We start from the raw sequence: 13,108 nt of genomic DNA on the forward strand, positions 1-13,108 counted from the left end.
AGTTGGAGGCCAGCCTTAGCAACTTAGCACGAACCTCTCTTAAAATAAATAAAAAAGTGTGGGGATGTAGCTCAGTGGTAGACTGCCTCTGCATTCAATCCCTAGTACAGCCATGAATGAAAATTAAAAATAAAGTTATGAACAATAAAATTAAGTAAATTGCTATTGTCACAAAACTCAAAAAAAAGAAATTTTTTTCCATTATTAAGGCATAATACAATCTAACAGTTTTCAAAAGCAAAATAACCATGCTACAATGTGTTTGTTTTGTTTTTGTTTTAATGTTCACAATTTGATATTCACAACATGATTTTTCATTGGCAATAGGAGTTAAAAATATTCCTCTTTATTACTTACACAACAAGAACTTGCTTTTGAAATTATGAAAAATCAAATTAAGTTTTAAAAGTACATTTTTAATAACTTTATTTTATTATTATTATTATTATTTTTTTAATGTGGTGCTGAAGATCAAACCCAGTGCCTCACAGGTGCTAGGCAAGAGTTCTACCACTGAGCCACAACCCCATCCTGAGAAAGACATATTTGGGCATAGCTTTTTATCCTCCCTTTTCTTTTCATATGTGTGTATGTGTGTGTAGTACTGGAGATTGAAACTAGGAGCACTCTACCACTGAGCTACATCTCCAGCTCCTTTTATTTTTTATTTTGGGACAGAATTAAACTTGAAATGCTCTTGCCTCGGCCTCCTGACCCATGGGATTATAAGTGTGCGCCACCGCACCCAGATTCTTTTAAGGGTGCTTCTCCAATGTAGTCCATGTTTAGTAGAGCTTAAGTCCTTGAATTAATAATTCCTATCTTACAAAATTTGTTTACAAAGATTATGGGGAAAAGGGAATAACAATGATAAACTGAGAACAAAGATACAATACAAAAATCAATATGGATGAAATAGTTTAAGATTTATATGGGTCAATAATTATTCAGAGTAAAATTAATCTGGATAACAAAGCTGATAAAAATTATTAGTCACTTTCCACAAAATTTTAGACACATCTATGTAATTCAACAGCTAAAGATACTACTAAAAGATAAACAAAATTATAAATTGAGATTTTTTTTCTAATTACAAGTTATTTTAAAATAGTAAGTATTTTTATAATCCCACTATGTATTCTTCAAAAGTCACTAAAAATAGGCTTCAGATTCTTCTAGATCAAGGACCAATAAACTATGCACACAAAGAATGCAAAAATAATTTTTAAGCAGGAGGTAGTCCCTTCCTTTTCACTTCCTTCCCTATTACCATTTAGAGCTGTTACCTATCATCTCTCAGGTGCATGAAAGAGCAGAACAAGGCCCACCCCTAGAAAATGGAAGATAGCAACTAGATACCCATTTTTAAAACTAACCTTTCTATAAAATGCACACTTTACTCCCTTTTAAAAGACTAAATTATATCCCTATATGAAAAATGTTTCCACACGTTTAGCAAAACTGCTCTGAAGACATGTCCAACTAAGGTTGTTCCATGTCCCTTATAAAATAATAGCCCTAATAAATAACATCTATACTTAAAGGAAATGCCACAAAAGTCTTTTGTTAAAAAATTGGTAACATCTAACAGCAGATATTCATTCAATAGCTACCATGGATAAGATACATCAGGTGTTTTAAATATCCTAGAAGGAATTTTGAACACTATAAAATACTTTCAAAGAGCTTACACTAGAGAGGAGAGACAGAGAAAGAGGTATAACTACCTAGAATATGCCTTTTTTGCAAGGAGCGGGTATCATAGCCTCTAGGAAGCTTATTGTTAAAAATATATGCCAAAGTGTTCCAATAATTGTGCATGTTTCTTTAGTAAATATGGTAAATTAATCTTATTCTTCATTACATGGTTTTTATGCTTTTTTTTTTTCTTTCTTTTTATGGTAGCAGGAATTGAACTCATGGGCACTAGACCACTGAGCCACATTCCCAGCCATATTTTGTATTTTATTTAGATAAATAAATAAACTGAGTTGCTTAGCGCCTTGCTGTTGCTGAGGTTGGCTTTGAACTCACGATCCTGCCTCAGCCTCCCAAGCTGCTGGGATTACCAGTATGAACTACCATGCCTGGCTGTTTTTTGTGCTTTTAAGCCTAACTTAATAGTCCTCTTGTAGTCAAGTTATTATAAGACACCACAGTTGGTTTTTAGAAGTAGACTGAATATAACTAATACATAAAACAATAAACAGAACAGATCATGTGAGGAGTTTCAAAAAAGTTAAGAACTTGGGGGCTGGGGATGTGGCTCAAGCGGTAGCGCGCTCGCCTGGCATGCGTGCGGCCTGAGTTCGATCCTCAGCACCACATACGAACAAAGATGTTGTGTCCGCCGAGAACTGAAAAACAAATATTAAAAAATTCTCTCTCTCTCTCTCTGTCTCTCTAAAAAAAAAAGCTAAGAACCATCTGAACCTGTAATAATGATCATACTTTACCTTTTAAAGGTATAGAAAGACAAATCTAGCTCTTTGGCTTTGGACAAGTTACTTTCCCATCTCAGCTAATTTCCTTGATCATAAAACATAAGCTTTAATAAAATCAGATCAGCACTTTTCATATTTTTTTTCTTCATAACAGAAAAACTCTTTTTCAACTGCTACATGGAATTGAACAGATTCAGAAAACAACAACAAAAAAAGGCTGCTCTGGCTAATGTTGGGGTTAAAGTCCAAATGCAGCACCTATCTACCAGGCTCCCCTCACCTTTCTTGCCACCCCCTACCTACAGGTGGCAGCAGAGGTATGCCTAGAAATCGAAAGTTCTATTTAGCATGGTTTAAAAACCACCAACTCAGCGATTCACTGTCATCTCTTCCAGTTCTAAAATTCGCTATGCTCCAAAACTAAAGATTTCCTAATATGATATGTCAAGAGCTTTGTAATGTTTTGAACAACCAATAAAAATAAATAAATAAAAAGATTTCCTATTCCTTCTTCATATGGTTTAGATCCTTGATACATACAATACAAGAATGGATTCAAAGTTTGTGTCTAACATGGTGAGAAATGAAAAAAAAAAAAAAAACTATAATTAATTCTACTTGTATAACTGAACAGACTATAAATACAGTTTTAAAAGCTTTCAAACTGAACACATTAAAAATCATACATTCACAGGCTGGAGATGTAGTTCAGTAGTACAGAGCTTGCCTACTATGCAGGAGGCCATGGGTTCAATTCCCAGTACAAAAAAATATTATATATTCACAATATCCAAGAACATCAACAATGCTGCAAACTCCCTTTAGAAATTGGAAATACAGCCATGAATGTGGTAGCATACACCTGTAATCCCAGTGTTGTTTTGGATATGTCTGGCAAAAGCTCATGTGTGAGACAATGCAACAATGCTCACAGGTGAAGTAATCAGATTATTATTTGTGACCATATCAGTGAATTAAATCACTGACAGGAACTAACTGGGTGGTAACTGTAGATAGGTAGGGTATGGCTGGTGGAGGTAGGTTACTGAGGGTGTGCCTTTGGGGTATATTTTGTCCCAGATGAGCAGAGCTCTTTCTCTGCTTCCTGCATGTCATGTCCTGAGCTATTTTCCTCCTTCTCGCCCTTCGCTCAATGAATGATGCTCGGCTCACCTTAGACCCAGAGCTATGGACTCTGCTGACCATGAACCCCTGAAAAAATAAGCCAAAATAAACATTTCCTCCTCTTGGTTGTTCTTATCAAGTCTTTTAGTCAGAGCAATGGAAAACTGTCTAAAGCATCTAGCCACTCAGAAGGCTGAAGCAAAAGGATCCCAAGTTTAAGGCCAGCCTCAGCAACTTAGTGAGACCCTCAAATAAAAATAAAGAAATTAAGAATGAACTCTTTTAGGAGCTAATCCACAAACTTCTTTAATTCATCTTTACATCTCATGGAATATATCTGCTGATTTGAATTAATACTTTAATGTAATATTGGAAAAAAAGATCCATACCTCTACAGAGATTTTCATATAGGCTCTCAACAGTTAAAAGCAAGTTCTTTTCCATAACTAATCCAAATACAGCCAACCAATGTTTTTTAAAGCACTGTAATATGTGTATTAGAGTCCATGGTGGTTTCAAGTACAGCATCTAAAAAGTATTTAAGAAGATTAACATCTATGAATTTATTGATTATTCCAATTATTCAAACACATCTATTTAGGAATTCCTACATATACTTTAGGGGAAAATACAATTAGTTGAATTCTTTTTAAATTAAAAGATATTTTATTAAAAACTAATCATCTTAAAATAATTCTATTACACTATTTAATTCATATTACTATTAATATTTGTGGTCTCTGGAACCATGAGTACAAAAAGAAAGCCTAGTTCCAATCAGAGAGGAAACATAGTTTTAATCAGTTAAGATCCCTCAATCTACTTTTCAATATAATCATTTCAATGAAGAAATCAATCTAATTGTTTCATAGAACTGGGGGAAAAATTTTATGTAGAAAAAAGATGTCAAAGAGAATAATTGATCATTTAGTTCGATAAGAAGGCACAGCTGTGGTGCTGGGGCTGTAGCTCAGTGGCAGAGCACTTGCCTGGCATGTGTGAGGCATTGAGTTCGATCCTTAGCACCGCATAAAAATAAACAATTTATATAAAGGCATGCTGTCCATCTACAACTACAAAAAGGAAAAAACAAAGAAGTCACAGCTCCTTGTCTTAAGTCATTCGTATTTCTACGATGAAATATCCAACTTAAATCAACCCTCCTAGAATCTTATCATTCTTCATCCTCTTGGTTCACCATTTGATTATTACATTAAGTAGCAAAGATATCAGAATGGGAGATATTAGAATTTCACTGAAAAGCTGGATCAAGATGCAAGCTACAATTAATGGGCTATAATGTTTCTGGTAGCTACAAATGTGAAAAATCAAACAAAGATTAAACTGATCACAATTGCTAAATTAGGTGTTTTGTTGAATTGAAGGAAAAGTATTAACCTAAAGAAAATTTAAGGCTGCTGATATAGATAGCTCAGTTGGTAGAGTGCTTGCCTCTCATGCACAAGGCCATGGGGTTCAATCCCCAGCACCACACACACACACACAAAAAAAAAAAAAAAAAAAAAAAAGGAAGAAAATTCAAAATGTCTTAATGAGATAAATTTGTACTCTGATATTCATGTTTACATGGCATAAGCCAAAAATACACTTTTTTAATGAAAAATATCTGACATGATTCCTTGGGGCAGTGTACTGTCTGACACACAATATATGTGCCATAGATACATGTTGACTGATAAAAAGAAATGACAATATGTATTCCCAAACCTTAAAACATATATCATTTAACCATCAAAGTTTTTTCAAAAGCATGGAGAAAAAGATTGATGTGATATAGTTATCTCTTAAAATAACAAATCTTCAATAATAAAAAAAATTTTCAATTAATAGAGTTGAACTAATCACCTCCATCCAAAGGTTTCCAAAAGCAATTTTCATTTCTGTTTCTAATATTGAAGATAAAGCTGTTCCAAGAGATTTTTCAAGATCAGATATTATGCGTTCAAGTAGAATGGACAGTCCTGAATTTGTAGACTTTTCATCAGAGCTCTCTTCTACTGGTGTTGCTTCTTTAAAACAAATAGTTAACAGGCTTTATTAGGGCACTAAAAGTAAATATTATAAATAAGTAGTATTTGGTCATAAATAATAAACAATTCATATGTAATTAGTATTTGAATTACCTAGAAATACTTAACTTAGAAACATGCATTTCTACTATAGTCATTTTAGATGCAACATAAATATGCTATTTTGGCCAATGTTTTATCTTTTTAAAAAAGGGAACTAAATATTTTTACTCCAATGGAAATGTAAAAAAAAAAATGTGATTTTTAACTACAATTAATATTATTATTTTCAAAACAAAGGAGAGTTACAAGAGAGCCTTGAATTTATTTACAATAGAAAACTAAAAACTGGAGCTGGGGCTGGGGCTCAGCGGTAGAGTGCTTGCCTAGCAGATGTGAGGCACGGGGTTTAAGCCTGAACACCACATAAAATAAAGGTATTGTGTCCATCTTCAACTAAAAAAGAAAGAAAACTAAAAACTGCAACGAAGCAAAGTTTTCTTCCAAAATAGTACACATTTTTAAACTCAGCTCACATCAATAAATTATTCTGAAAGGACTAAAATTTCTGGTTTAAGCATTTTCATGCCCTCCCCTTTAAAAAGATCTTTAAGTGGTTTATCTCTACAAATAAAAACTAAGAATTTAAAATGACACTAAAATAATGGGCAAACCAAAAGCACATGATCCCTGAAAAACCATAAACTAGAATATACTGTTATTCCCCCCAATGCCTTTTTTTTAATATTACGACAATGTGTGCTATTCACAAAAAAAGGGCAAATAGGTAGTATAAGTATAAATATTTGTGCATTTATATATAAAAAGTACAATCTAGTAAAGACCTCAATAATTACTTTTCCACAGAGGGAAAAAGTGGGATATATTTATACATGATGTCATTTAATATAATATTCTATCAATTATCAAGCCACAGAAGAAATTATTCTGGTTAAAGAAAGGTAAGACAACAGTATTGCTTTTACTTTTCTTTTTTATTAGTTTAAAATTTTAGAAAAAGTCTTATTAGAGTCTTAAAAGTTTCTCAATTATTACTAGCTGAGGTTTTTACTGCATTAATAGGAAGTTATAAATATGAAGCTAATTTTAAAAAGAAACTAGTCTCCCCACTTGAAATGATTATTTCTTATTAGCTACTACTAATTTAAAAGGCATATTTTGCAAGGTACAAATGAGCATGCACACATTAATTATAAATATGTAGAGCTGAGGTTGTAGCTCTGAGGTAGAGCACTTGCCTAGCATGTGTAAGGCATTGGGTTCGAGCCTCGGCACCACACAAAACTAAAATAAAGGTATTGTGTTTACCTACAACTAAAAAAAAAAAATGTTTAAAAAAATTTTAAATAAATACGTAAAACTATATGCGAGTATATGGTTAAAATCAAATTAATCTGTAAAAGTATACACAGAATGTCATGTTTATGATATTTTTTGTATTAGTATTATAATTTTCATTTACTTGTAGGATTTAAATGCCAGCAAGTATTCCAAATCTAATGTCATTTTAAAAGTACAAGATTAAAACTTGAAACGTTATTACTAATTTTAGAACATAAAAGATATATTTCCAGTTATTCACAATAAAAATATTACCTGCTTTCAATCGTTGCTTAGAAACACAAGGCTGATGACACACATCTGTGTTCAGAGATAAGTTACACAGCTCTCCACTCAATTCTTCTTTACTGAGTGACTTCACACCGCTTATTAGGCCTTTGTTTCTTAAATTTCTATCATCGCTGAAGTTGAGGTTAGAAGGGGAAAAATATTGTTTTATAAGATAAATCATATGGCAATTCAAAAATACATGAGATCTACTCATAGGCTGGTAAATCTCAGTACATGTATTAACAAAGAATAATAATTTCTCTATAAATAGAGATGATAAAGAAATTTTTACATAGTAGAGTCATATCATAAATTTTGGAGAACAATAATTATTTACTAAAGTGCTTCCCAGGCACCAGGTACCATTCTAAGTGATATTTAGATATATTTATATTTACTGAATCCTTACAACAAACCTCCGAGGAAGTGGTACCAATTTTATCACCATTTTTTTTTTAATATTTATTTTTTAGTTTTAGGTGGACACAATATCTTTATTTTATTTTTATGTGGTGCTGAGAATCGAACCCAGTGCCTCATGCATGCTAGGTGAGTGCGCTACCACTTGAGCCACATCCCCAGTCCCCACCATTTTTTTAAAAAGAATTTGATGTTTTGTTTTTTAAATATTTTTTTAGTTGTAGTTAGACTTTTATTTTATTTATTTTTATGTGATGCTGAGGATCAAACCCAATGCCACACATGCTAGATAAATGCTCTACCACTGAGCTACAGCCCTAGCCCCAATTTTATCATCATTTAACAAAAGAAACACAGATATAAAGGTGTTAAGTAACTTGTCCAGGATCATATACAGTATGTGGGAATCAAATTTGAACACAGGTATATGTTCATCCAAAGAGAAATAAACATTAACAACCATAGTAGGAGAAATAATTTACACAGAGCAGACAATTGCAAACTTACTCAGAATGAGCATAAAACAAGTAATGTGAATCTGCTGTTTGCTCAAGGAAGTCAGTGTGATTAGAACACAGCATGAGACCAGTTTATGAGGTTACAGAGAAAGGCTAGGACAATAATAATGAAAAAATATAAAAGGGCCTCAATGGGGAAGCAACATCATTGGTTAAATTGTTACTCTGGAGCCCAGGAGGTTTCCAGCTGCTATTACTGCAGAGTAGCTTGGTCAGACTAACCTTCCCACTGCATAAAAAATTACAAAATCTGAACAAAAAAAATGAGGAAAAAAAACTAACCACCTGAAGGCACTAGAAAGTAAGTAACATGTGGAAGGAACCTAAGGAGAGTTTAAATTCAAGATACAGGCTACATTAGGGAAGTTATACAGTGCTCTCTTTTTTGCTTAAGGCACTCTTCCATTCACTATGGCATATGACAACAGAAAGCCACAGCCTCAGTGACTGGAAATATCAGAGAACCATGTGTACAAATGACTAGAACATCTAGAAAGTTAAGGAGGAAACAGAATAAAGGAAATCAGAGAGCAAGTAAGCCCCCAAATCCGCATATAATCTGACCAGGATAAAAAAAAAAAACACACAGCCAAGAGACAAAGCAGTCAACAGAACCATGTTCAGAAACGAGAGACAGTGAAGCCATTCTTCTGGGGAGATAAAATAACTCAGATTAAAAGTTAAAGAGTCTAGGGACTGGGGTTGTGGCTCAGTGGCAGAGCACTTGCCTAACATGTGAGGTACTGGGTTCGATTCTCAGCAGCACATATAAATAAATGAAATAAAGGTCCATCTACAACTAAAATACAATTAAAAAAAAAAAGTTAAAAAGTCTAATGGAACAGATGAATAGAATACAAAATCAGACAGGTAGTTTCAACAGACATGAAAATCACAAGAGGGCTGGGGATGTGGCTCAAGCTGTAGTGTGCTCGCCTGGCATGCGTGCAGCCCGGGTTTGATCCTCAGCACCACCTACAAACAAAGATGTTGTGTCCGCCAAAAACTAAAAAAAATTCTCTCTCTCTCTCTTAAAGAAAGACTGAATCTGAGATTGTCCCCAAAGGTTTCTCTTTAAAAAAAAAAAAAAAAAAGGAAGAAAATCACAAGAAAGAATGAAATAGAAATGCCAGCAATAAGAAAACAGTAACGAAAATTAATAATGACTTCAATAGTTCATCAAAAAACTTGACAGGTAAAGAAAAGAATCATCAAATCTGAAGACAGACCAAAAGAAATCAAAGTGAATAAAAATAATATTGAGGTTTTTTTTTTTAATATTCAAGAGCTGTGGGACTATATATATACATATATATATATATATATATATACATATATACATATATATACATACACATATATATACACATACTGGTGTTTGTTTTCTTTTTGGTACCTGGGATTGAACTCAGGGCCTTACATATGCTAGGCAAGTGCTCTACCACTAAGCTATATCCCTAGTCCTATATACTGTTTTAAGATCCTTACTTTATAACATATGAAAATATAATATTATTTCATGATAAATTTTGATAAAGTAAGGACGTATATTATAAACACTGGAGCAACCATATGAAGTTTTTCTTCAAAAGAGTATAAATAAATCAACATAAATATAATGAAATAGCACTTAAAAATATACAATCCAAAATAAAAAATAAAAGCAAAAAAGGACATAGTTCAAAGGGAGAGCACCCTTGACTCCAATCCCCAGTACTGGGAGAAAAATAATTGTTAGATTGAACAAAAAAGAACAAACTAACTACAATCAGCATTCATGAATTCAACCAACCAAGGATTAAAAATATTAAGGAAAAAAATGCATCTATACTGAATGTTTGCAATTTTTTCTTATCACTGTTCCTTAAACAGTGTAACTATTTATATAGCATTGCACCCTAAACAGTATTACTAATTACATGGCATTTGCATTATAGTAGATATCATAAGTAACTTAAGAGATGATTAAAAGTATACAGGAAGATGTGCATAGGTTATATGCAAATACATCATTTTATATAAGGAATATTAACATCTCCATGGAGGAGATAGGTAATACGCAAATGTGCCATTTTATATAAGCAATGTTAGCATCTGCACTGAGGGAGGGACACAGATATTGGAATCTGTAGGAGTCCTGGAACCAATCCCCTGCAGATACCAAGGGACAGCTGCATATGTTATCTACAAGAAATTTACTTCAAATATAAAGACATAGATAAAAAATAAAAAGAATGCAAAGATATCCCATATAAACACTAACCCCAAAAAAGGCTAAAATAGCTGAATACTTAACAAAGGAGACTTCATAATCAGGTGTATTATTAAGAACAAATAAGGGCATCATATAATGATAAAAGGGTCAGATCTCTTAAGAAGACAATCCGAAACAAAACATGTATGCCTCTCACTACAAGCTTCCATTTTTTCACCTGAGTGCATTCCCCAATTCATCAAGCAGGCTTCATTACTTGCATAGTTAAGTGAAGCAAAACAAATGAGACTGGAAGATGAAATAGACAAATCTACAATCAAAGGTTGGAGATTTCAATACTCCTCTCTCAGTGATCACAGAAGTAGATACATAAGCTGCAAGGTTACAGAAGACCTATTGAAATTATATATAACACTCTATCCACAAGACCAGAATCAATGGCACATAAAACACCAAGACAGTCCAAAATCTTGGCCATTAAAAAAAAAAAAAAAAAACTTTAGAAAATTTAGAAGAATAGAAATTATATAAATTATTCTCTCAAGCCATAATGGAATTAAACTCTAATTCAATACCAAAAAGATATCAGGAAATTTTGCAAATATTTAGACTTAAGCCACAAACATCATAACCTGTGAGTCAAAGAGAAAGTCACAAGGGAAATTATAAAGTAGACTGAATTGAACGAAAATAAAAATATAACATAAAATTTGTGAACTAAAACTAAAACAGTTTTTACTGGGAAATTTATAGCTATCTCAGGTGATCTAACTTCTACCTTAAGAAATGAGAAAACACAAAGGGACATGTGAGTACTTTGGGAGTAATGGAAGTATCCTATATATTAAGAGAGATGTGGCCTATACCATTGCATCCATTTGCCAACATTCAATAATCAATAACTGCATTTCAATTTAAGTACATATTTACTCAAAATACAAAAAAAAAAACTAAATAAAAATAATCATGTTGGAGGATGCGAAGCGTACAGAAATATAGTAACAATGGCAGAATCTAAATAATTGTTGTATCTGGGTAATGAAGAGTTTATTAACTCTTCTTCACTGTAAATGTTAACATTCTCCATAACGAAAAATTTTAAAAAATTAAAAATAAGAAACCAGAGGATCAAACTCAGGGCCTCACTAGTGCTAGGCGAGTGCTCTACCACTGAGCCACAACCCTAGACCCTCACTGCTATAAAGTTTGAGGCAGCGATTTATATAGGGTTTCATGCCATAGCTTTCCTCTAGCAGGCCAAGTAAAAATCTTCTGAGGTTATCAGAACTGATCTAAGTAACTATGTAGATAATTCAGTTAGTTCCATGCCAATTCATTCTACCTTCTTTTCTCTTTGGAACTGAGCTGTTCTTGGTGTGTTTTGTTTGAATCATAGCTTTTAGAGCAATATTCAAACTAAATGGAAAAATTTCATAGTTCCTTATCTTTGAAAGGTTTAGCAACATCCCAGTGATAATAAGGATTTTCATTCCTTGTATTAGCAGATAAATATTGTTATTTGAGTCATAATTCCTGGTTTTGTCAAAGAACTCAAGATGAAATTTATGGTCATTTATTTGACTTTGTAACTTAATTACTAAAGTGTATTTTATTTTTACTCTTCTTGAGTCATTTACTGAGTGTACAACTGTTCCCTTATAAAATCAATAAACAACTTGTTGCAAAAAAAAAAAAATAAGAAACCATTGTAACTTTTTGAAGAATAAATGAAGGAGAACAAGTATGAGAATAGCACAATGAATCTCAGAATAGAAAAGAAAAAAATAAACAAAATAAATATAACATGGCTTAACAAAGGATAGTGGTGGGGGATATAAAGACGACTGCACAGGACTAACTGGATGCAGATTATGAAGTAAAGGCAGTTAGTAAAAATAATTCAATTGATGGATTCAGCAAATGCGTAAGAGATGGCACTTTCCATTTAAATGAAGTATAATTTAGAAGTAAAAACCAAGAGCTCATTTTTGGTGATGCTAGGTTTCAGATGTCTATGAGAATATAAGTAAAGATAACAAGTAAGTAGATGAGTATATAAGTCTGGAGTTTAGAAGACAAACAGACTAGAACCAGTTACTGTGGTGCATACCTATAAACCCAGGAGGCTTGGGAAGAAAGTTTGTCAAGTTGGAGGCCAGCCTTAGTAACTTAGCAAGACCCTATCTCAAAATTTAAAAATAGAAAATGTTGGAGTTGTTGCTGGGTGGTAGAACATCCCTGGATTTGACTGCCAAGTATCACAGAAAAAAAGAGAGAGAGAGAGAGCGAGAGAGAGAGAGAGAGAGAGAGAAATATGGACTGGAAACATTAATTAGGGGTTATAGGCCCAAACTTAGGGATGTAAATTTAAGTAAAGCATTTGATGATGTATAGTATTATATAGTCATGTTGAGTTTTTCCTACTACTATCATTACCAATTGATATTAACTATAAACATCACTATCATCATCTATTTAATAGAAATATGTCTTCACAACAGGTAAGACTTAAACGGCACACATAATGATTACTGTTTACAGAAAAAAAGAAATAACCAACCCCAAAAAAAGAAGGAAGAAAGAAAATGGATGAAAAAGAAAAGTGAAAGGAAGGGAATAGGAAAGAGGAAAAAACAGGCTACCACCTAGAACAAGACAATGCAAGAATTAAAAGAAGGACACAGCTACAATTTAAATTTCACTAAAATTGTCATTTCTGTTAAT

General features: G+C 32.8%; 1 protein-coding gene across 13 annotated transcripts in view; it reads right to left on the reverse strand.

The window, feature by feature from the left end:
- The window catches only part of Swt1 (SWT1 RNA endoribonuclease homolog), an 89,680-nt gene that overhangs the window by 42,337 nt on the left and 34,235 nt on the right, over positions 1-13,108 (reverse strand). For all 13 annotated transcript variants that reach the window (XM_027934882.2, XM_071600215.1, XM_027934881.2 and 10 more), the window contains 3 exons: positions 7,217-7,362; positions 5,436-5,599; positions 3,959-4,097 (listed from right to left, as the gene is read on the reverse strand). In XM_027934882.2, coding sequence (XP_027790683.1) covers positions 3,959-4,097; positions 5,436-5,599; positions 7,217-7,362 — 449 coding nt within the window. The remainder of the gene's footprint in view (positions 1-3,958; positions 4,098-5,435; positions 5,600-7,216; positions 7,363-13,108) is intronic.

Source organism: Marmota flaviventris, chromosome 12, assembly GCF_047511675.1.
Source record: "Marmota flaviventris isolate mMarFla1 chromosome 12, mMarFla1.hap1, whole genome shotgun sequence".
Classification (NCBI taxonomy): Eukaryota; Metazoa; Chordata; class Mammalia; order Rodentia; family Sciuridae; genus Marmota; species Marmota flaviventris.